This window comes from Grampus griseus (genome assembly GCF_964374135.1).
Source record: "Grampus griseus genome assembly, chromosome: 8".
In the NCBI taxonomy this organism is placed as follows: Eukaryota; Metazoa; Chordata; class Mammalia; order Artiodactyla; family Delphinidae; genus Grampus; species Grampus griseus.
Window position 1 is genome coordinate 104560666 of NC_139002.1, and position 22908 is coordinate 104583573.

The following is a 22908-nucleotide window of genomic DNA, read 5'->3' on the forward strand; positions in this document are numbered from 1 at the left end:
GATAATAACACTTCCCTTAACAAGATTGGGAGGATTACTTAAGATAAAGGAAAGGTGAAGACCACTTAGCACAGAGTAAGTGCCCACCACATGGCAAGCCTGCATCAAACTTTGCTGACTACAATGGCTTATGTGGTGGCAATCCCGATGGCAGGCCCTTGGATCACAGGCTCCCTTCCTCACTTCTGCCTACATCTGGCTGTGTCCCTGGCCACCTCTGTTAGGCCTCCCCTGCATCTAGGATGGTATTGGGTATTCCATTGCATGCTCATCCCTGATGCTCACTCCAAGGCCAAGAGCTGGAAGCAGGATGACCAACTCACTTGAAGTACTTCTACATTGGCAGCTGTTCCTCCACCCTTCCTTCCCAGTGTCATTCTCAAGGTGGGGCATTTTCTGCTGAGCCAACACTCTCCATGGGAAATATTTTAAAGAGCCATCTTCAGCATCTTGGTTTCTCACCCATCAGATAGTGAAGATAACAATTATCTCACAAGATACTTGTGAGGGTAAAAAAAATTGATGTAAAGAGCCAGTGGTATCCTACAACAGGTAGTCATTCAATCTTAGCTCCCTTCCCCTTGGCAACTCCCCTTCCTATAGGGGACACCCGAGAGAGAAGAGAGTGAAAGGGAGAGGAAGGCTCCAACGATTCTCCAAAAGTCAGTTCTCATATCAAGTCCGAGATGGTTTTATGATGAATTTTCCATAAATAAAAGCCACCTTTCTGCAATAGATCTACCTATTGAGCAACAGAGATGGGGAGGGTGGTCAACAGTGCTGAGCAAAGATGGACAAGGCTCTGTGATTCAGGTCTCAATAGTCATGTCCTCTGGAGTAGCACCAAGGTTATGTACTGGACAGGCACTCTGCCAGCTCCCCTGCCTGTTCTGCCCAGTCCTGGCTTTCTGGAGCTGGGGTGGAAGAATTTTCCTTGAAGGAAAGCAGCCAAAACCCCGCACCACCCTTCTCCTTGGGCAACGCTCTGCTAGGCAGGCCAGGCAGGACTCTCTCTCACCAGTTTTCTTTTGGATGCCTGAGGAACCAACTGCCAAATCATCAGTTTGGGCTCAAGCCCCTCTTACCATGCTCCTCCGTGAAAAGCCCTGAGTTCAGCAGCTGCATTCTGGAGGACTACCTTCCCGATCAGTTGGGAATGCTCTTGGAAATCCCCGGAGCTTCTGTCAGCTGGAGCCTAAGAAATCCAGGTCCTGTCGTTGGCATATTTAGTGCACAAACTTGGGGGGCTTGTGCCCTTCCAGATCCTGCCTAGGGGCTGGCTGGGCACCCTGGGATTAAGCTGGGGATCTGCTTGGGACAGGTTGCCAGATAAAATGCAAGACGCCCAGTCTTGAATTTCAGAAGAACGAATTTTTTTTTAGTATACATATGTCCCAAATATTGCATGGGATACACATATGACTAAAAAATTGTTTTCTTTTAATTATTATTTTTTAAAATCTGAAATTCAAATTTAACTCTTTTTTAACTTGCCAAGGGTGGGAAACCAGAGGTTGGCCTGGGGCACTTGGGGCAGTCCCCCCCTGGCGGTGAGACTGTTTGGAGGTCAAGCACCGGTTTGGGGATCTCGCTTCCGGCACCGGCAGCCCTTCTCCCGGCGGAGGCAAAGAGATGAGGGCTGCACCTCGCGCTGGGACCGTGGAAACGTTCTTTCGGGAGGAAGGGAGGAGTGGTGGCCTGTCCTCATTCTTGCTCGCCTGCAGCCTCGGTTGCCACCCGCGGGCTCTCCCCAACCCCGCAGCCTGCCCAGCGGCCGGCCCACGGACCTCCGCTACCACGGGAACCCTCCGCACCACTCCTAGCAGGTCCTCGCTGCTCGCGGAAGGGGAGAAGGGCGGGGCGGAGCGGCGCTGAGTGCGCAGGCGCGGCGAACCGGTGGGCGGGGCTCGCTCGCGCGCGCGGGCGGGAAGGGACGGCGTCGCGCGGCCAGGCGTGGGCGTGGGCGTGGGCGCGGGCGGAGGTCGAATCCCTGGCGGGCGCCCAGCGATTGGGCGTCGCTACTGCTCGCCGCGCGGAATGGAGGGGACGGCCGTGGCTGTCTGCGAGGTGATGCCGGGAAGGGAGTGAAAGCGGAGGAGGACACTCTGAGGAGACGGGCCTTGTGAGGAGGCCGCGAAGTTTGGGCAGAGGGGTCTGGCTTTGCCTGAGGGGGAGAAGGAAGGTTCGGGAATGATAGGATTCGGTGAAAGTCAGCGTGTCCCTCGCGGGGTTGTGAGGAGCAGAGGAGAAGTGGGGCGTGGGAGCATCTGGGCAGTAAAGCCCGCGGGGTGCTCAGTGAGGAGAATTTGGTCAGTGGGTGGCATGGCCGTCCTCTGAGCGCTGGTGTCGCCCCCACCTGACAGCGGAGAAAACCGAGGCTCAGGCAGCTCAAGTGTTTGCCAAACCTCGGCGGACGCCCAGGTTCAAGCCCGGATGCCAGCCCAGGAGGACCCGCCCGTGCCGGGGAGGGCGAGCAGAAAGCAGGGGTGGGCGACCTGGGGGGAAGTCGGGGCCGTCCGGTGCAAAGTGGGAGCGAGGGAAAGCCGTATCCGGCCCGCGGGTCAACCGAGGTGTGGAGGGGATTCCTGGGTCAGGTCCCAGAGCAGCTGCCTGATGAGAGGCTGAGGTTCGGAGGCCTCACTCACCCAGCTCGGACCACAGCACGCGCCAGAGATGCTCTGGGGGGTGGGACTGAACACCTGGCCCCGACTTGCCACCTTTGTTCATTCATGACAGCGTTTTTACAGCCTTACATGATTGAATTCTTAACTACTGGCCTCGTATTAGACAGATTAACTACTAGTACGTAACTACTAGACAGGTGAAATAGGACCAGAGGCCACAAGGGCACCTCGAGGCCTGAAGGCACCTCGAGTTCTCCCAGGCTTCCTGCCTTCTTTGTTATCAGAGAGAGTTGGAGGTTTAGATTTTACAGATGACAGAACCTAGCATAGAACCCAGAGCTTCTGACTCACAGGCTGATGTTCTTTTCCCAACTGCTCTCTCATTATGGATAAAGAAACTGCGGGAAAATCTGAACAGAGGGAGCACAGTAAGTCAGAGGATGTGTGAAGGAAAGTGTTAGACTGTAGAAATGCCTGGAAACCTTTCTTACAAACTGGTACAGATTGGGATCTTAGTTCCCAAGTTCTCGTGCTGGGATCTCCCTGCCTTTAAAAAGAAAGGGGGGGGGGGCGTGTAATAATTTTCGCTATGGTACCTCAGTGGGGAAGTGAGTCTACTTTCATAAATAGTAATGGAAATTAAGTACAATATATTTTATTTTAAAATGGTCTCATCAAGATTGAATGTTTTACCAAGATATCGTGGAGACCTGTTAAACTTAAAATATTGTGTGCAGATGAATTTGTTAGAAATAATAGCTAATATTTATTAAGCATTTACTATATAGCAGGCACTGTGTTAAACATTTTGCACATATTGTTTTGTTTACGTTCAGCAGCTGCTGTATGTGGTAGATTTGTCCTCATTTTTATAAATGAGGAAGCTGAGGTACAGAGAAGTTAAGTAATTTGTGCAAGGTCACATGCTAGTGTTTGGCTCATCAGGGATTCAAACCCAGGCATCTGCTTCTGGAGCCAATGCTCTCAGCTAGTATTCTGACCCTCAGAAGTGTTGATTTAATGAAAGGTAAAGGTGATTCACAAGCAGATGCCATTCTTATTCATAATCTTCATGTTGGCTTTTATTTAGGGAGAAGAAAAAAATAAAACAGGAAAAACAAACTCCCACTTAATTTTTTCAAATTATTATTTCCAGATGAACTTATCCTTTGAATAAAACAATTTTTTGTCTCCATTTCCTGTCTTGGACATTGTGTTGAATTTCGCTGTCTCCTTTTTTATGTCACTCACCTAGCTGTTTCTTCTGTTTAGACACAATGCTTCGTTCTTAACAATTGTAAATCTGACATTTTGCAAGCAAGAATATTAGTTTTTGGAAATGAGAATTATTAATTTAACTGTGTCATACAAGTTTATTATTACCATGATTTTTTAAAGAAGGTTGTGTTTTCTTTGAATTGTGCCCTTTTCAGATACTGAAATATTTAATTATTCACTGGAGGTGTGAAACAGCAAGAATATCAAAGGGAGCATTGCTAGAAGGAGAGCTAGTGATTTCCATAGAAGCATTAAATTCTAAGCACCAGGCAAATACTCTTCATTGTGTAACAACTAGTAAGTGGAGGAAGAAAAAATATTGATTTCTGTCTTTGTTTTGTCATGCTTTATGTTATAGTTTATTTAAAAATTTCAATTAGTCATAATCTTTTATTATGTTATTACTCCAGAGTTGTTCCATAATTAAACTTAAGTGATTATGAAATAAGTATCTGGTGATAGATTTACAAATCTGTCATACAGGAAAGGTGAGTAGGATGACTTATCAAAGGATTATTTATTTTACTGGTTTAAGTTTAGATTGCTCAGAAACAATCTAACTCTTGCTCTTGGTTTTAACCTCCTTTTTCATAGCTAAATTATATTACATTGAATTTTGTATCCTCTTTCGTTCATGTCCAGCCTTTGGTAGTTGGAAAAGAGCCAAAAAAAAAATTAAATGATGAATGGTGCGTATTTTGATAATCCTAACTTGCAGTTAATTTGAAAATATATATCTCTTCCATTTGGTTCTTACTCTTTCATCATTTTTGCCTGTACTCTTGGAAAGCTGATGCATTGAGTGGCCCTGACACAATTAATTTTCTTGAACTTGTGAAGTGATAACTTTTTTGTCTGACTGTTTTTTGGCTGTGTGTGTGTGTGTGTAGGTTTATTGAAGAATACTTTGGAATGAAGTTGTCCCATCAGCCTTAGAGGAGTCACCCTGAGTCCCAGTTGAGACTGGATAGTACTTTAGGCTCTACAAGACATTTTCTCACCTGAACTGGAATGACCTGTCTTCTCTTTGTTTACTTAGCAGTGAACATCCTCAAGAGGGGTATGATAGTTTGGTTTGCTGTTACTCCACATGAACTCCACTCTGATTGGACAGAGTTCCCACCATTCGTGAGAGAGGTGGTTAGTTACCTGGCTAGGGTGATATTGGTCTGCATATGGTTCTCTTAGCTTGTGCATTGATTCTGATCCAGTAAACTGTGCTCAAGGTGGCAGGGTTGATTTCACTCAAAGAAAGGGACTTGAGCCACAATAGCTTTTGGCAAGAAACTGAATTCCATAGACATTTTGAGCCTAATGGACCTCTTCAGCCCGTCTAGTGTAAGGGACCTTTCTCTTCTGCTTATTGTCTCTTTATTATTTTTATTATTTTTTTGACAGGAGGAAAGGCGATACGTGCTTGTCATGAAACATTATAACATTACAGAAACATATATTATGGAAAATGAGACTCTTCAGTAATCTCACCCCTTGAGATAATTATTAACATTCAGTATATATTCTTCTAGATTTTTCTATGCATATGTTCAGAGTCTTTCACCAGGTAGATAAAAAGCCAGATTGCCAGCATTCTAGGATTGAGGGATTGGGGTGGGGGGAGTGGGGGGTGGTTGTATCTTAGCTTTCAATGTTTATGTTCACTCAATCCGTTTGTTTTTAGTACAACTTTAGTTCCCAGCCCAGAGACCCATGCTTCTATCTTTTCAAAGAATAACCTCTCCCCACCCCCTCACCAAGGTTAGGGAGGGCCAGTCCTTAGAAGGCTGAGTGGAGAAGGGAATCTAAAGACCTGACTACTTCTTAAATTCATTTTTTCAGCTGACTCTCCTTATTTTGGCTCCCACTACTACTTCCAGAGGTTCCTAATCCTGCCATTTTTGAGTCTTTGGGGATTTTGTTGTATAATTGGTGTTGTTTCTTCACCTTTCCCTTTTTTGGCTTATAATTCAATTTTTCAGGTCTTGAGTCCAAAATCCTTTCCCACTAGTCCTTCTGCTTTTCTGTTTCTATAATTTTATTATAATCATCTTTCTCTCTTATTCTCTATCTTTGTGGGTTTATTCCTTTAAAAAATACTCCTTTTCCATTTTATTGAGATTTCAGGAGGGAGTAAAAGTAGATGTGTATGTTCAATCTGTCATCTTTACCTGAAAGTGTGGATTGGTGTCATTGGACTAGGGCTGGGAACTAAACCTGGGGCTGCTGTAACAAAGTATCACAAACTGGGTGGCTTAAAACAAAGTAAATGTATTCTATCACAGTTATGAAGGCCAGAAACCCACAATCAAGATCTCAGCAGGGTTGGTTCCTTCTGGAGGCTCTGAGGGAGAAATCTATTCCTTATCTCTCTCCTAGCTTCTGGTAGTTGCCAGCAAGCCCTTGGTGTTTCTTGACTTGTGGATGTATTGCTCCAATCTCTGTCTCTGTCTACATGTAATGTCCTCCCTTGTGTTTGTGTCTTCACATGGCCTTCTTATAAGGGCACCAATTGGATTTAGGGCCACTCTAACCCAGTATGACTTCATCTTGATGACATTTATGAAGACCCTATTTCCACGTAAGGTCATATTCACAAGTACTGGGCCTTAGTTCTTCAAAATCTCTTTTAGAGGCACAAAATGCAACTCACAACAAACCAGAAAATTTTGTTGCTGGAATGGTCCATCTGTGAGAAGCTGAGGGATGACTATATATTAGGTTGGCCAAAAGGTTTTTTCTGTAAGATGGCTCTAGTAGTGTTTAGTTGTCTTTAACTTCATTCAAAACAATTTTGTTAGATTGTATTGTGACAGCTGTCATATCAGCGTGCATTTAGAAAAAAACTTACCAAATTGGTGACTTTTTGTGTAGCCATTTTAATATTGAAGATGAAAGAAGAAAGCAACATTTTCAGCATATTATGCTTTATTATTTCAAGAAAGGTAAAAACACAACTGAAACGCAAAAAAAAAAAAATTGTGCAGTGTATAGAGAAGGTGCTGTGACTGATTGAATGTGTCAAAAGTTGTTTGCAAAGTTTCGTGCTGGAGATTTCTCACTGGACGATGCTCCACGGTTGGGTAGACCTGTTGAAGTTGATAGGGATCAAATTGAGACATTAATTGAGAACAATCAACATTATACTACACGGGAGATAGCCGACATACTCAAAATATCCAAATCAAGTGTTGAAAGTCATTTGCAGGACTTCCCTGGTGGTGCAGTGGTTAAGAATCCGCCTGCCAATGCAGGGGACATGGATTTGATCCCTGGTCCGGGAAGATCCCACATGCCACTGAGCAACTAAGCTTGTGTGCCACACACAACTACTGAATCTGCATTCTAGAGCCCACGAGCCGCAACTACTGAGCCCACGCACTCTAGGGCCCATGTGCCGCAACTACTGAAGCCCGCGTGCAAAGAGCCTATGCTCTGCAACAAGAGAAACCACTGCAATAAGCCCGCACCCAGCAACGAAGACCCAACGCAGCCAAAAATAAATAAAATTAAAACAGAAATCATTTGCACCAGCTTGGTTATGTTAATTGCATTGATGTTTGGGTTCCACATAAGTTAAGCGACAAAAACCTTCTTGACTGTATTTCCGCATGTGATTCTCTACTTAAACGTAACGAATGTTACGTTCCATTTTTAAAACAAATTGTGACAGGAGATGAAAAGTGGGTACTGTACAATAAGGTAGAATGGAAGAGATCGTGGGGCAAGCGAAATGAACCACCATCAACAACACCAAAGGCTGGTCTTCATACAAAGAAGGTGATGTTGTGTATATAGTGGGATTGGAAGGGAGTCCTCTATTACAAGCTCTTTCCAGAAAACCAAACGATTAATTCCAACAAGTACTGCTCCCAGTTAGACCAACTGAAAGCAGCACTCTGAAAAGCATCCGGAATTAGTCAACAGAAAATGCATAATCTTCCATCAGGATAACGCAAGACCGCATGTTTCTTTGATGACCAGGTGAAAACTGTACAGCTTGGCTGGGAAGTTCTGATTCATCCATTGTATTCACCAGACATTGCACGTTCAGATTTCCATTTATTTCGGTCTTTACGGAATTCTTTTAATGGAAATTTCAATTCCCTTGAAGACTGTGAAAGGCACCTGGCCCAGTTCTTTGCTCAAAAAGATAAAAAGTTTTGGGAAGATGGAATTATGAAGTTGCCTGAAAAGTGGCAGAAGGTAGTGGAACAAAACTGTGAATATGTTGTTCAATAAAGTTCTTGGTAAAAATGAAAAATGTCTTTTATTTTTACTTAAAAACTGAAGGAAATTTTTTGCCAACCCAGTAGTTTTTCCTATCAGTAATTGTTGAAGGCTTTAACAAGTATTATTACTGCAGTGTTTCCCAAAATGTGTGCTACAGGATGTTTATATAAATTATGAGAAGGGAGTTATGCAGTCATCTAAACTTGAGGAATGCTGGTTAAAATCAAATGAGTTTTGTTACTTTAGATCTTCTCAGAACCTTTAATATGCAAGCACGGACTGTGAATCTTTAAAAATGGGCTGTAGTATACAGCATTTCCCAAACATATTTGACCTCGTAGCTTTTTAAAAAATCATCTTCTGTAAAGAGAATTTGGGGGAATGCTGTGGCTTTAAAAATATGTGTTCTGTCATCTTTGCATTTGAAGGGTAGCACTTTATTTAATACAGAAAGATTAGGAGCATAGCTGAAAATTTGGGGTTGGATGTGGAGCAGGCAGAATGATTGCTCTCCCTGCACATGTTCACCCAAAGTGACCCATTTTCAACAATTGTTGGTATGATACTTGTTAAAACTAAGAAAGGTTGTTAGAGGGAACAGTGTGATATATGCAGTTGAGAAACATCATGGACACACTGTGAGACATACAGTTTGTGGTTTGTTTCTTGTTGATATTCTAGCTCCTTGCTAATCACTGGTGTCGGCCTGCTACCACCTTCCATCCGTGTCCCAATCACAATCACCCACTCCTTTAGGTCAGAATCAGTGTATCAGTGTGAGGAACACTAAGTTTAAAAAAAAAAAAAAAGATTGTTTTTGTTAAATATTCTATGCTACCTGGGCTCAGGCCTTTTGAAATATGTATCATTTATCCAGAATCATTCAAAATCTGGAGATCTAGAACAATGCTATCTGATAGAACTTTTTGTGATGATGGAAATGTTCTTTATGCTGTTCAGTACCGTAGCCATTAGCCACGCTTGGCTATTGAACACTTGAAATGTGGCTAGTGTGACTGAGGAACAGTTTCTCATTTGATTTAATTTAGTTAGATTTAAATAGCCTCATGTAGCTAGTAGCTACTATATTGGACAGCACACATTTAGAGAATGGTATTGCCTCTCACCCTAGATCAGTGGTTCTTAACCTTTTTTCCCTGCCTGAAGAATACATATTTCTTGAGGGATAGACACATTTCCATTGGTTCTTGTGGCAGTGATTCTTAGATTCTTAACTGTGGGGTCGCATCACTCTGGGGGAAGTCATGTTCTATTTGGGAAAAAAAGCCTCCGGGGGATTCTGATCTTTTCCCCCCTCTTAGGTACCTGCTTCCTCCCTTACTGTCTTTCCCTGAAGAATTATTGCTCTAAGTGCCGGAATGTTCAGATTTAGAACTCTAGGTACAGATAATTCTTACCTGATAGTCTAGTAAAGAGTAAATTTACTAAAGAGTAAATTGGTTAAAAGAAAGGCCAAAAATTTTAATTGAATCTCATACTGGAATATGAGTTATTGGCATGATATACTCTGGTTACTAGCAAGAGTCTGTGGTCTTCCTATGATCCTTTTTTATCAGGAATAGTAATATTCAAAGAGGCAGCCCTGGTGTTTAATATAGGTAAAAAGAGTTGCTATTTGGTTCTCATCTCTAAGAAGTTATTCTGCCCCTGAACAGTTGTAGCCTCATAATACTTCTTTGGTGCCTCCATTTTTACTGAATTCATTAGTAGTGACCATCTTTTAATGTTCTGTATCTATAAACAGTGATTTCAGGCTCCCATATGATTCTTTAGATGAAATCCATTGAATTGCTTTATTTATGATACTTCTTTGTATTCTGTTTCTTACAGTTGCTTCTGCAGGAAGCATTTTTGGCGGTTTGGTCCTCAAGAAGATCCTAAAAGGTAAAGAATTACCCAACTTCCACAAGATTAAATCTCTTCCTGTCAATAAATTTGGTATTTTTGAAACAAATTTAACATATACTGAAAGATAGAGTTGTCAGATTTAGCAAATAAAAATACTGGACACTCACTTAACTTTGAATTTCACATGAACAATGAATACTTTTTTAGTATATTTGCATGTTCCATGCAGCAGTTTATCCTGTAATTTATCTGAAAATCCTGCTGAAAGATGATCTATAAAATTGTACAGATACAGGAAAATTGTATAGACCTAAGACAAGATACCTAGGTCACTGTAGCTTCTCTGAAAAGTCTGTATACAACCTCAGGCAGAATCTTCCCAGATGTAAAATACAATTTTTAGTAAAGTATTTGTTCACATCTACCTAAAAGAAATAATATATGGAGAATGCTTTTACTATAAAAGATTTGGGCTGGTATTAATACTGTTTTCCACATGCCAAGGTTTATGGTTTAGGAGTTTTCAGTGACCTTAGTTTTAGAAGTTCTTCTTTCCTTTGATTTGAGAATAATCTAAAACCAAAGGACATACATACATTATTTTAAGGAGACCAAAATGATTTGAGAACCATTGTGCTTTCATTTTTATCTTTTATGGTTGTGTGACTTGTAAATATTATCTAATGGGTCTGTCTTTTCCTAATGAGTGGTTAATTTACAAATTTTACAAAACAATTTTTTTAAAAGAAACTTTCCCCAACTAAACCTGGAATATAAATAGATTGTGGTGTTTTTTTTTTAACTTTTTATTTTATATTGGAGTACAGTTAATTAACTGTGGTGGGGTTTTTTTGACTTATGTTTGTCACTGCTTTAAGAAAATATGCTATATATTAAATATAGAAACAATCAAAAAGCTACATTAGAAGGGTATAATGTTATAAAGTAAATGTTTGTGAAATGTATTACCGTTGGACTTTTTCAAATAGCAGGGTTTCTTAATGCTTTTTAAAATACAATCAATTTAAAATTTTAATTTATACCCAGATTTCCAGCAACTCAATTACTGCATAAACCAAAGTACCTTCCTTTATCTTGGTCTTATCAAAGAAAAGAACAAACTATTTTTTTGCAACTCACAATATGAAAGACTAAAGACATAAACATGTAGGAAACAGTTCTACCTTTTGAAACTTCTTATCTGAAGTAATTTTTAGTTTAAGCATGGGGATTTAAAAGTGCTTGCTTGTTAATTTAAGGGTCATCAGGTGTATTCCCTTTAGCCTTTGAAATTGTCTTGGCCCTCTGAATCTACCTTCCAGCTGTCTGTACACTGGATTCCTAATAAACTTCAGCTTTTTGCTCTGTGGTCCTAATTTGTTTAGATTCTGCTTGGTGTGCACACATTTAAAAGCAGTAATTGTGGAGGAAAAGTAATAAAACAAAAAATTGAGATTTTTGTTCTTAGCTCCATAACAGATGTACTGTGGGAGCTTGGGTAGAATGTTCTCCCTGTAGTAATAATCAAAATGATGATTTATTGAGCATTTACTGTGTGCTGAGCTTTGTGCTTGACACAGAGGGGTTACAGTGGTGAATATGATAGATTTGATTTCTCCCCTTAGTGCCATATTTAAGATATCTTAATCATCTGATTATACTGCCTCCCAAAGCCTATGCCTGGAAGAAAGAGAGAGTCAGCTTACTGTCCTGGAGAGTTTGCTGCAATTCTAAGACTTTTAGAAAATCTGAATTCAACTTTAAGAATCATGAGTTGACTGCCTCAAAATCATCTAGTCTATTTATCAATCTTTAGTTCTCTTCCTTTTTGGATTATGCCACTGAGATGATGCAAAGAGTGGAAAGGCATTCTTAATGCCATTGCTCCAGTTAAATGTGTGAAGGTGCTTTGAAAGAAATGAAAATTCATAAAAATAAAAGGGAATATGTTATTAACTCTAGGGAGGAGATAGGAATATTTCCTGCAACTTAAACCTAAACTGCACAATGAGTGGTTAGATCATACATAGTGCTGCTTCTTTGTCTAATATTTGTGAAAGTGCTTTGAAAAAAGTGAAAAGCCATGTAAGTACAAAGAAATGGTTTTATTATCATTGTTAATAATAGGGAGAAGGTATTGAGTATAGTTTATGGAATAACCACCTATTTATTATGCTAATACAAACTTTAGACAGTTTGTGTCATGTTGACTTAGTTTTAATTTGTTATTTTAAAAGCTCAAAGCAATTTTGTGCATATTTATTTAGTCTGTTTTCATATCCTTGTGATGAAGTGGAGGTGGCTAACTTTTTGTACAAAGAGGAAGTAGTGTACATCAAATACACAATAAAAATTGAGTCATTTGCTCATAGTCAATCACATTTAGTAACCGACTTTAGCCTGTCTTCTCTCTAGCTGTTAGGGCTCATGATATTAACTTCCACTTAATAATGCTATTTATTCTTACTAATTAGTAACAAAAATGACTCAGTGAAGCTCACAAAGGAAGCTGTCCAAGACTAAGATTTGAATTCCTTAGCTCCCTGCCTTATGTACCATTAATTATGCCTTTATTACTCTTGTTACTTATTTAGCATTCCTATAACATTATTAGCAAACTGCTTTGAATTGGTCTATTCACAAATCTTTACACTATGTAATTAACTTCATCAGGAAGTCTCTGGTGGCTGATTCATTAACCATCAGATTTCCCAGTGCTAAAGAATTATGTATCTGTACAAAATTCATATGCCTCTGAATTCAGTTTGTTAGCTATGTCATCCTCTTCATTGCTCAGTTGATTTCTCTCAGTGCCTAAAAAGAGGTCTGCCCTCTCTTTAGGGGAACTGTACTGTTGTAGAGCCATCCAGCTTCAGTTTTCTTTACTCTTCAATCTATTCTATCAGAGTTGTATCAATGTACTTTTTCTCTGGATCTGGACCACTTCAGATCAGTTCCTATACAAACAGGCTCATATTTCTGGGTGTTTTATTTATGCTGGATTAATAAATGATGACCAAGATAATCTCCCTGTTTTTCTACCTCTCTAAAAGTTTATGTTCTTTTTAAGTTTTCTTTTGTCTGTGGTACCTAATTGTTTGAACTTTTGTCCAGTAAACCTTTATTGAACCTCTACCTTGCCACAAAAAAGTTATAGTGAGAGGTACCTCTGAAAATAAAACACAGTGTGATAAGTACCATAGTGCTTCTTTGGTAACACAGAGGATATTCTCTAAAGTTCAGTCACCAATATGCCTTTCTTCCCTTTATTATTCTGCATCATTATTCTACGTTTACTTCAGATATCTTCTGCTTTTAAGGCTTTAACTATTATTTCTATGTTGATGAGACTTTTTTTGGTCTCTATCTCTAGTGTGTTTCTAGCTTTGATTGTCAATTGGACTATTCCATTTGAGGGTTCCTCTGGAATATCATGTGTAACATGTCTCAAATAGGGTTCATTTTCTTAAACTAACTTACTGTGTAATCCCCATTCCTTTCAGTGATACTAACATTTTCATAATTCTCCAGGCTTAAAAGTTTTGGCTTTTTTTGAGGGGAAGGGGAGACTTCTCCTTTTCTTTTCTCCATTATCTAATGTAATTGAATTTTTGGTTAATTTTGCTTTTATAGTGTAGAATTATTATTTATTAAATTATTTATTAATTTAAACACAGCTTTATATTCCTCCCTTAATGACTCCCAATTGCTTATTAGAATAAAACACCTCAGACCCGATTTGAGGTACTCTGTCAATTAGAATAATCTTCTGCACTTTGAAGGATGATGCTCATTAAGATAGATAAATTCTTACGTGTTTAAAAATTCTCATTCCTTTATATTAACATATGTACTACTATTCTGCATCATATAGTTATCCATTTATGTAGAAATCCATTTACATATTCATTTGTTATCCATTTATGTAGAACTAATTCTATCATAAATATCTATTTGATGAAACGAGATAGTTTTAGCTTGTCCTTCTTGCCCAAATCTAGAAGCTACTTCCTAACATGTCCTTACTTTAGTGAAGAAAAGAAGGAAAAGAAAGGGTAGAAGAGAGTGATGAGTTGGAGGAATATGAAAAAAGCCATATATATATATAGGTCTTTATTTATTTCACTGTTTTTTTGTCTCTCCTAGTCATATTATTTTTACTTGTTTTTTAATCTTATTTTAAATATCTCCTCATTCCCATGTTTATTGACATAATTTAACGCTTTACTAAAATACAGTTTGGCCAATCATTTAAAAAAATGTTCATGTATTTTTCCCAAGTAAGAAAATTTACAACTTTGTTTTCTTCAAAAGACTAGATAGGAATACCAACCCTTGAAAGTGGGGAAGACAGTTTTGCTGTTGATGTACGGTTACATAGTTATGATAGTTCAGCTTTTGCCTCCAAAATGGCATCAGGGAGATTTAAAAAGAAAAATATTTAGTTTTGTCCCTTTTGTTAATTTGTTGGGAATGGAAGTCAGGAGTTGTGCTTTTCATACATTAGAGAGATTGATGTGTCCAGGCTTGCTCAACACTGAGTGAAAAACTCACAATGGTGAACTCTTGGATGTCTGACTTAATATATGTTTTTAAAATCTGAGATGCTCATAGTCAAAAATTTAAAATCTATTATAATTTTCTATCTTACAAGATCAACAACTCTAAATCTCACTACTTATCTAACACTTTTTCTCCTGGGAGCTCGTTTTGTAGACATGACCTCATTCTCGAGAGATAGGTCAGACATAAGTTATCACCATTTCTGTTTCAGAGATGAGGAAACTGAGACTTACCTCAGTCTCCGATATTAAGTTTAGAAGTAAGGGAAGAGCTTGGGGACTTAGGTCATTGGTTATCCTGCGAGTCCACGCTTAACCCTCACGCTTTTGATACATTCTAAATAGTCTCTTGCTGCTAAATTTGCATAACACATGGAAAGATTTTATAACGAGAAGATTGATTGAAGATCAAGAGAAGTTAAAATAAATGAATTTGTCTTCGTTTCTTTAATATTTAAATATGCCCTTTATTGGTTTGAGGAAGTTCTCTTTTAGCCCTGGCTTGCTGAGAGTTTTTATTAGGAATGGATGTTGGATTTTATCGAATGATTTTATGCATTTATTGAGAAGATCATATGATTTGTCTTTTTTAGGCTGTTAATATGGTGAATTACATTGATTTTCAAATGTTAAACCAACTTTGCATTTATGGGATAAATCCCAGTTGGCCATTGATGCATTATGTATCCTTTTTATGTATTGTTGGATTTGATTTGCTGACATTTTATTTATTTATTTAAAAAAATTTTTTTTTAAATAAATTTATTTATTTTGTTTATTTTTAGTTTTGGCTGCGTTGGGTCTTTGTTTCTGCGCACAGGCTTTCTCTAGTTGCGGCGAGTGGGGGCAACTCTTCATTGCGGTGCGTGGGCTTCTCATTGTGGTGGCTTCTCTTGTTGTGGAACACGGGCTCTAGGCACGTGGGCTTCAGCAGTTGTGGCTCACAAGCTCAGTAGTTGTAGCTCGCAGGCTCTAGAGTGCAGGCTCAGTAGTTGTGGCGCACGGGCTTAGTTGCTCCACAGCATGTGAAATCTTCCCAGACCAGGGCTCGAACCTATGTCCCTTGCATTGGCAGGCAGATTCTTAACCACTGCGCCACCAGGGAAGCCTGATTTACTGACATTTAAAAAATAATTTTTCCATCTGTGTTCATAAGAGATATTTGTAGTTTTCTTTTCTTGTAATGACTTTATTTTGGTATCAGAGTAATGCTGACTTTATAAAATGAATTAGGATGTATTCTCTGTTCTTCAATTGTCTAGAAGAATTTCTGTGGAAGGTATTATTTCTTCCTTAAATATTTGGTACGATTCATCAAAGGAAGCCATCCGGGCCTGATTTTTCCTTTGTGGGAAATATATATATATATTTTTTTGCGGTACGTGGGCCTCTCACCGTTGTCGCCTCTCCCGTTGCGGAGCACAGGCTCCGGACGCGCAGGCTCAGCGGCCATGGCTCACGGGCCTGGCTCCTCCGCGGTATGTGGGATCTTCCCGGACCGGGGCACGAACCCGTTTCCCCTACATCGGCAGGCGGACTCTCAACCACTGCGCCACCAGGGGAGCCCTGTGGGAAATATTTTAACTACAAATTCAATTTCTTTGATGATTATAGAGCTATTCAGGTTATTTTGTTTTTTTGAGTAAGTGTGGGTAGTTTGTACCTTTCAAGGAATTTGTCCATTTCATCTAAGTTGTTAAATTTATTGACATAAAATTGTTCATAATATACCCTTATTATCCTTCCAACACTTGTAGAATCTCTAGCAATATCACCTCTCTCCTGATGTTGGTGGTTTATATTCGTCTCTCTCTCTTACTTTCTCACTTTCTCTTTCTTTAATCAGTCTCGCTAGAACCATATTCTTTCTGTTGTATTCTGTTTCATTGATTTTCACTCTGATCTTTTATTCTTTCCTTTCTTCTGCTTGTTTTGGATCTTTTTTGCTTTTCTGTTTCTAGTTTCTCAAAGTGGAAGCTGTAATCATTGATTTGAGACCATTCTTTTTTACACTGAAGTCATGATATTCTTTTAAATAGTTCTTTTAATAGTTCTAAAATTTTAAAATTTAATTATTATTATAATTATAATTAATCTAGAGTTTATGTTTATTTATGATACAAGTTAGGAATCTAATTTAAATCTTTTCCTTTCCCCAATAATTTGTGTTATTATGCTTTCATAAACTAGGGCTCTATATATGCTTGGATCTGTTTCTGGGTGCTCTAGTCTTTATGTCTGTCCCTAGGCTGGTATCATAGAGGCTTATTTCCTAAAGTTTTAGAATTAATCTTGTTGTATGATAGGGCAAATCCCCCCTCCTTATTTTTTTCCAGAATTGCCTTTGGTTTTTAAAACCATTATCTTACTTATGAATTTTTTTTTAATTTATTTTTGGCTGCTTTGGGTCTTCGTTGCTGTGCGCAGGCTTTCTCTAGTTGAGGTGGGTGGGAGCTACTCTTCTTTGTGGTGCACGGGCTTCTTATTGCGGTGGCTTCTCTTGTTGTGGAGCACAGGCTCTAGGTGCATGGGCTTCAGTATTTGTGGCACGTGGGCTCAGTAGTTGTGGCTCCCGGGCTCTAGAGTGCAGGCTCAGTAGTTGTGGCGCAGGGGCTTAGTTGCTCTGTGGCATGTGGGATCTTCCCGGACCAGGGCTCGAACCTGTGTCCCCTGCATTGGCAGGCGGATTCCCAACCACTGTGCCACCAGGGAAGTCCTGCCTATGAATTTTATAGTTAGTTAAGTTCCATGAAAAATCTTATTGTGATCTTGATTGTTATTATTCTGAATTTGTAGGTTAATTTGGTAGCAATTAGCATTTTTATAGTATTAAGTGTTTCTGTGAGTTGATATACTTTATCATTTATTTAGATCTTCTTTTTCTTAAAAAAATATGTTATTTAATTTTAATTGTCACAACTGGGAGGTAGGCCCTATAATCTCCAGTATATAGATTCTAGAGAATAAGGGACTTTCCCAAGAGCACCTGGCTAGTAAAGCTGAAGCCTGCCTGACTCCAGAGGCCATTTTGCTAGATTTTATTATTTGTTTGAAATATTTTCTTCTCTCCCTATGGGCTGGGCCATGTAACTTGCTTGGGCCAGTGAAATGCGAATGGAAGTAATATGCACCACCTCCCAGGAGAAGCTTTAAGAGCCAGTGTGTTTTTCGGTCATAGCTCCTTTTCTTCTGCTGTGAGGCTAGGATGCCAGGCTAGGATGCCTATGATGGAAGGTGCTCCTTTAGCCTGGATTCTGCTTTGGAATGACTCCTTTCTGTGCTTGCCTGGCATGCCTCTTAATTGGTTTCTAGAGTTCTCAAAAAGGCAATTTGATATTGTTGTTAAGTTTGGTATCTCCAAGGGAGAGTGAGGGCCTGAGACTTGCTCTTCTGCCATCTTGCTGACGTGATTCCTATTTAGATCTTCTTTTATGTTAACACTTCTTTATGTTAACACTTCTTTTCATAAGTCCTAGACATCTTTTGTTGTATTTATTCCTAATGTCTTATAGTTTTTATTGCTATTGTGAGTGGTATTCATTTTTTCAATATTACTGACTTGAACTGTTAAAATTTTGATAATTTATCTGTAGGTTCTGTTGGATCTTCTATAAGGACAATCAAAGCATTTCTAAATTCTTACCGTTTTTTTTCTTTTCATTTTCACTTCTTTTATGGCTTATTTCTTTTCCTTGTCATATTGCATTAGATAGAACAATATTAGTATTGGATAGAAGAGCACAGGTGATATTAGGCATCTGCGTCTTGCCTTCCTTCAATGATATTACTTAAAATTCTACCATACAGGGCTTCCCTGGTGGCGCAGTGGTTAAGAATCCGCCTGCCAATGCAGGGGACACGGGTTCGAGCCCTGGTGCGGGAAGATCCCACATGCCGTGGAGCAACTAAGCCCGTGTGCCACAACTACTGAGCCTGCGCTCTAGAGCCCGCGAGCCACAACTACTGAAGCCCGTGTGCCACAACTACTGAAGCCCGCGCGCCTAGAGCCTGTGCTCTACAACAAGAGAAGCCACCACAATGAGAAGCCTGTGCCCCGCAACAAAGGGTAGCCCCCGCTCACTGCAACTAGAAAAAGCCCGCGTGCAGCAGCGAAGACCCAATGCAGCCAAAAATTAAATAAATGAATAAATAAATAAATAAAAAAAAATTTCTACCATACAGTATGATTTTACTATAGTTTTTTGATATTTGCTCCTTGTCAGGTTAAGGAATTTCTCTTCTTTTTTTTTTTTTTTTTTTGCGGTACGCGGGCCTCTCACTGTTGTGGCCTCTCCCGTTGCGGAGCACGGGCTCCGGACGCGCAGGCTCAGCGGCCATGGCTCACGGGCCCAGCCGCTCCGTGGCATGTGGGATCCTCCCAGACCGGGGCACGAACCCGTGTCCCCTGCATCGGCAGGCGGACTCTCAACCACTGCACCACCAGGGAAGCCCGGAATTTCTCTTCTTAATTTGCCAGTAGTGTTTGTTATAAATGAGTATTGTATTTTCAAAAGTGCTTTTTCTACATCTTTTGGGATTATGATGTGTTTTTTTAAGTTTTTAATCTATTAATATGATGAGTTATGGTGATAGACTTTCTGATAAAAAACACCCTTGCTGGTTGTTTTCATTATATAATTGTTACATATCCTGGATTTAACTTTTGCATCTATATTCCTAGTGAGATTGGTTTATATTGTCCTTGTCTTATTTTGGTACCAAGATTATACTAGCTTTGTAAAATGAGTTGAGTAGGTTTATCCATTTCTGTTCTCGAACTTTTTGTATCTGTTCTCTGAAAATTTGGTAAAACTACCCTGTAAAAAAATCATTTGAACCTGGTATTTTGGAGGTGTGGGAGGTGAAGAAGGAATTATTTTTGATAACCAACTTGCTTTCTTTAATAATGTTTGGCTTAAGTTTTCTATTTCCCCTAGAGCCAATTTTGGAAATACAGTTGATCCTTGAACAACATGGGGGGTTGGGCCACCGACCCCACACACAGTCAAAAATCTGCGTACTGTTATCTCTGCCTCAAAAACAAATGAATTGATAAACGACTCACCCAAGGGCAGGAAGTTGAAACCGTTTGGATAGAATCAGGACTCAAACCCTAGTTCTTTTGATTCCACGCATGTGATCTCTAATCAGACAGAAACTTTTCCCCACACTTAATTAAAGATCTGTAAAATGAAAACGCAGGTGCTATAGTTATTGAAAAAAAAATCAGCATATAAGTGGACCCGTGCAGTTCAAATGCGTGTTGTTCAAGGCTCAACTGTATATGTATATTAAAAAAGAAAAATGCATGCGCGCGCGCGCGCGCGCGCACACACACACACCCACACACCCACACACACATTATCCCTTATTCCTTTTAATTCATTCATCCAGTACGTATTTATTGAGCACCTGCTATGTGTTCGGCATTTCATCTTAGTTTTCAGATTAATTGATGTGAAGTTATTTATAGTATTGTTTAGAAAATTTTTATTTTTTATTTTTGGCTGCTGGTTGGGTCTTTGTTGTTGCACGTGGGCTTTCTCTAGTTGCGGCGAGCGGGGGCTACTCTTCGATGTGGCATGGGGACTTCTCATTGCGGTGGCTTCTCTTGTTGTAGAGCACGGGCTCTAGGTGTGCAAGCTTCAGTAGTTGCAGCATGCCAGCTCAGTAGTTGTGGCACGCGGGCCCGAAAGCACATGGGCTTCAGTAGTAGCGGCATGTGGGCTCAGTAGTCGTGGCTTGCAGGCTCTAGAGTGCAGGCTCAGTAGTTGTGGCATGTGGGCTTAGTTGCTCTGTGGCATGTGGGATCTTCCCGGACCAGGGATCGAACCTGTGTCCCTTGCATTGGCAGGCAGATTCATAACCACTGCACCACCAGGGAAGTCCTATAGTATTCCTTTATGATTTAAAAATATTTGTACTCTTATCTCTTTGGGGTTTCTTATGTTGTTTTTGCACCTTCTCTTTTCCTTGATGGTGATAATGATAACACTAATAGGAAACATTTCATTTTAAACACAAAAAGGTGAAGTAACTTGTTCAAAGTCACAAATCTATTAAGTGATTGAGTGGGTTATATGAACCCAGACAGACTGGCTCCAGAGGCTATGTCTTAACCACTATTCCATAGTATTTTGGTCTACTATACAGTATTCTATTTTGCTAGAGGTTTGACTATGTATTAACTTTTCAGATGATCAACTATTTATTTATGCTCAATGAATGAATAGATATTAATTTCTCTCTTTCTTTGACAACTTCTCACTTCACTCTCGTACCGCAAGTTGAAGAAATCTGTAGCCTGTATCATTTTTGGTGATTGAGTTGTTGAGGTTGTGTGAAGAGGTAAGTGTAGGCTTGGAAGAATTATCATGTTTTTCTTACTCCATTTTCAATCTACATCTATTTTTTTTTTTTTGCGGTACGTGGGCCTCTCACTGTTGTGGCCTCTCCTGTTGCGGAGCACAGGCTCCGGACGCGCAGGCCCAGCGGTCATGGCTCACGGGCCCAGCCGCTGCGTGGCACGTGGGATCTTCCCAGACCAGGGCATGAACCATGTCTCCCGCATCGGCAGGCGGACTCTCAACCACTGCGCCACCAGGGAAGCCCCAATCTACATCTTTTTGTTTGGGGTGGTATGAGGCTCAGGTGCATATTCCTTTGTTAGGTACTTGAGTGACCACACCTTTGTTGACTGGCTTGCTTGGCTGAGGGAGCCAACTGGATATGCAGCAATGGCCACTAGTCTCTCTGCTTTTTGAGGCAGTGAATGAAGATTTGACACAGTGTTTCTGAAAGGTTGCTGATTCTCCATTATAATGTCCTGCTTTCTATTTCCTTCTCTAAAGCGTGTCTGGGGTTGTTTTATAATGTGGAAATAATTAGCCAATTTAACTAATGACATCAAGCCACAGAGCCAACCAAAGAACTTTTCATCTTTTGGCTTAATTAGCCTCATTCTTTAAAATGTTTGGTATTACTATTGTTACTTTATTCACTGGTTAAAGGCAAGAAAACCAAATAATTACTGGTTTGCTGAGTCTGTTGGGAAACAACAACAAACAGCCGGATCTCAACTTTTGCCATCATCAGAGAAATTATTTTTAAATGGTACTTTTTGTTATAGAAGCAATATAGCCCATTTTAGAAAATTAGGGGAAAATAGGGAAAAGGAAAAAACTTCTCACAAACTTTCCCCCATGTATTTTTAATATAGTTGTAATCACAATGTATACACAATTTTGTCCTACTACTTTTTTTTCATTTAACGTGTCAGCATTTTTCATGTTATGACAATCTTCTAGTCATTATTTTTAATGGATAAGTTGTCCATAAGAAGATGTATCATAAATTAAGTAACCATTTTATATTTTGAGGCTTTTAGGCTTGTTCTTTCTTTTTTCCCATTACTATGAATAGCAACATATTGTAGAGGTTAAGAACTCATACTGTGTATCCTTGAGCAAGTTATTTGATCTTTTGAAAAATACCTACCTCATAAAGCTGTTTTGAGGATTAAACGAGGTAATACACATAATGCATGTGGCATAGCGGTTATTCTGAGTGCATAGTTCTCAATAAGTGCTAATTAATGTTAATGTCTCTGGGATGAGTATCTTAATGCATATAGCTTTTTGCTTAATTGAAAAATTTAGGACTAATTTCCTGAAGTAGATTTAAGTTGATTAAAGTCTATATTTTTATGGCTCTTGAAATTGCTTTTTAGAAAGTTGTATCATGTAATAGTAGCATTTGTATATGAGGATATTAACTTCCTGTACTTTGCTAGCATTAGAAATTTCAATTACTTAAACTATTTTAGCCAATTTACTAGTTAATTAACAGGTATATAGTTTTAATTCATATATTTTTGAAACTTTTTATAAGTGTTTACTATCTGTACTTTCTTTTTTCTGAACTTTTTCCATGTTTTTAGGGAAAAACTTCTAAGATGAAGTTTAAAATAAATTCAGCCATTAGCTCTGTGCTATGGTCTGAATGTTTATGTCCCCCCAAAATTCATATGTTGAAATCCTAATGGCCAATGTGATGGTATTAGGAGATGGGACCTTTGGGAGGTGCTTAAGTCATGAGGGTGGAGCCCTCACAAATGGGATTAATGCCTTTATAAAAAAAGAACTGACAGAGTTCTCCAGGTTCTTCTGCCATATGAAAATACAATTAGAAATTTGTAATCCAAAAAAGAGCCCAGAACCAGACCATGCTGGCAGTATGATCTTGGACTTCTAGACTCCAGAACTGTGAGAAATAAATTTCTGTTCTTTATAAGCAATTCAATCTGTCTTATTTTGTTATAGCAGCCCAAAGGGACTAAGATACTGTGT

At 39.5% G+C, this 22908-nt stretch overlaps 1 protein-coding gene across 1 annotated transcript in view; it reads left to right on the forward strand.

Annotated features, from left to right (window-relative positions):
- The first annotated feature begins 1923 nt into the window (after nt 1–1923).
- The window catches only part of TOP6BL (TOP6B like initiator of meiotic double strand breaks), a 91245-nt gene continuing 70260 nt past the window's right edge, over nt 1924–22908 (forward strand). The window contains exons 1-3 of the mRNA XM_082660892.1: nt 1924–2067; nt 4058–4199; nt 9981–10034. Of these exons, the coding sequence (XP_082517018.1) occupies nt 2038–2067; nt 4058–4199; nt 9981–10034 (226 nt within the window). The 5' untranslated portion in view covers nt 1924–2037. The remainder of the gene's footprint in view (nt 2068–4057; nt 4200–9980; nt 10035–22908) is intronic.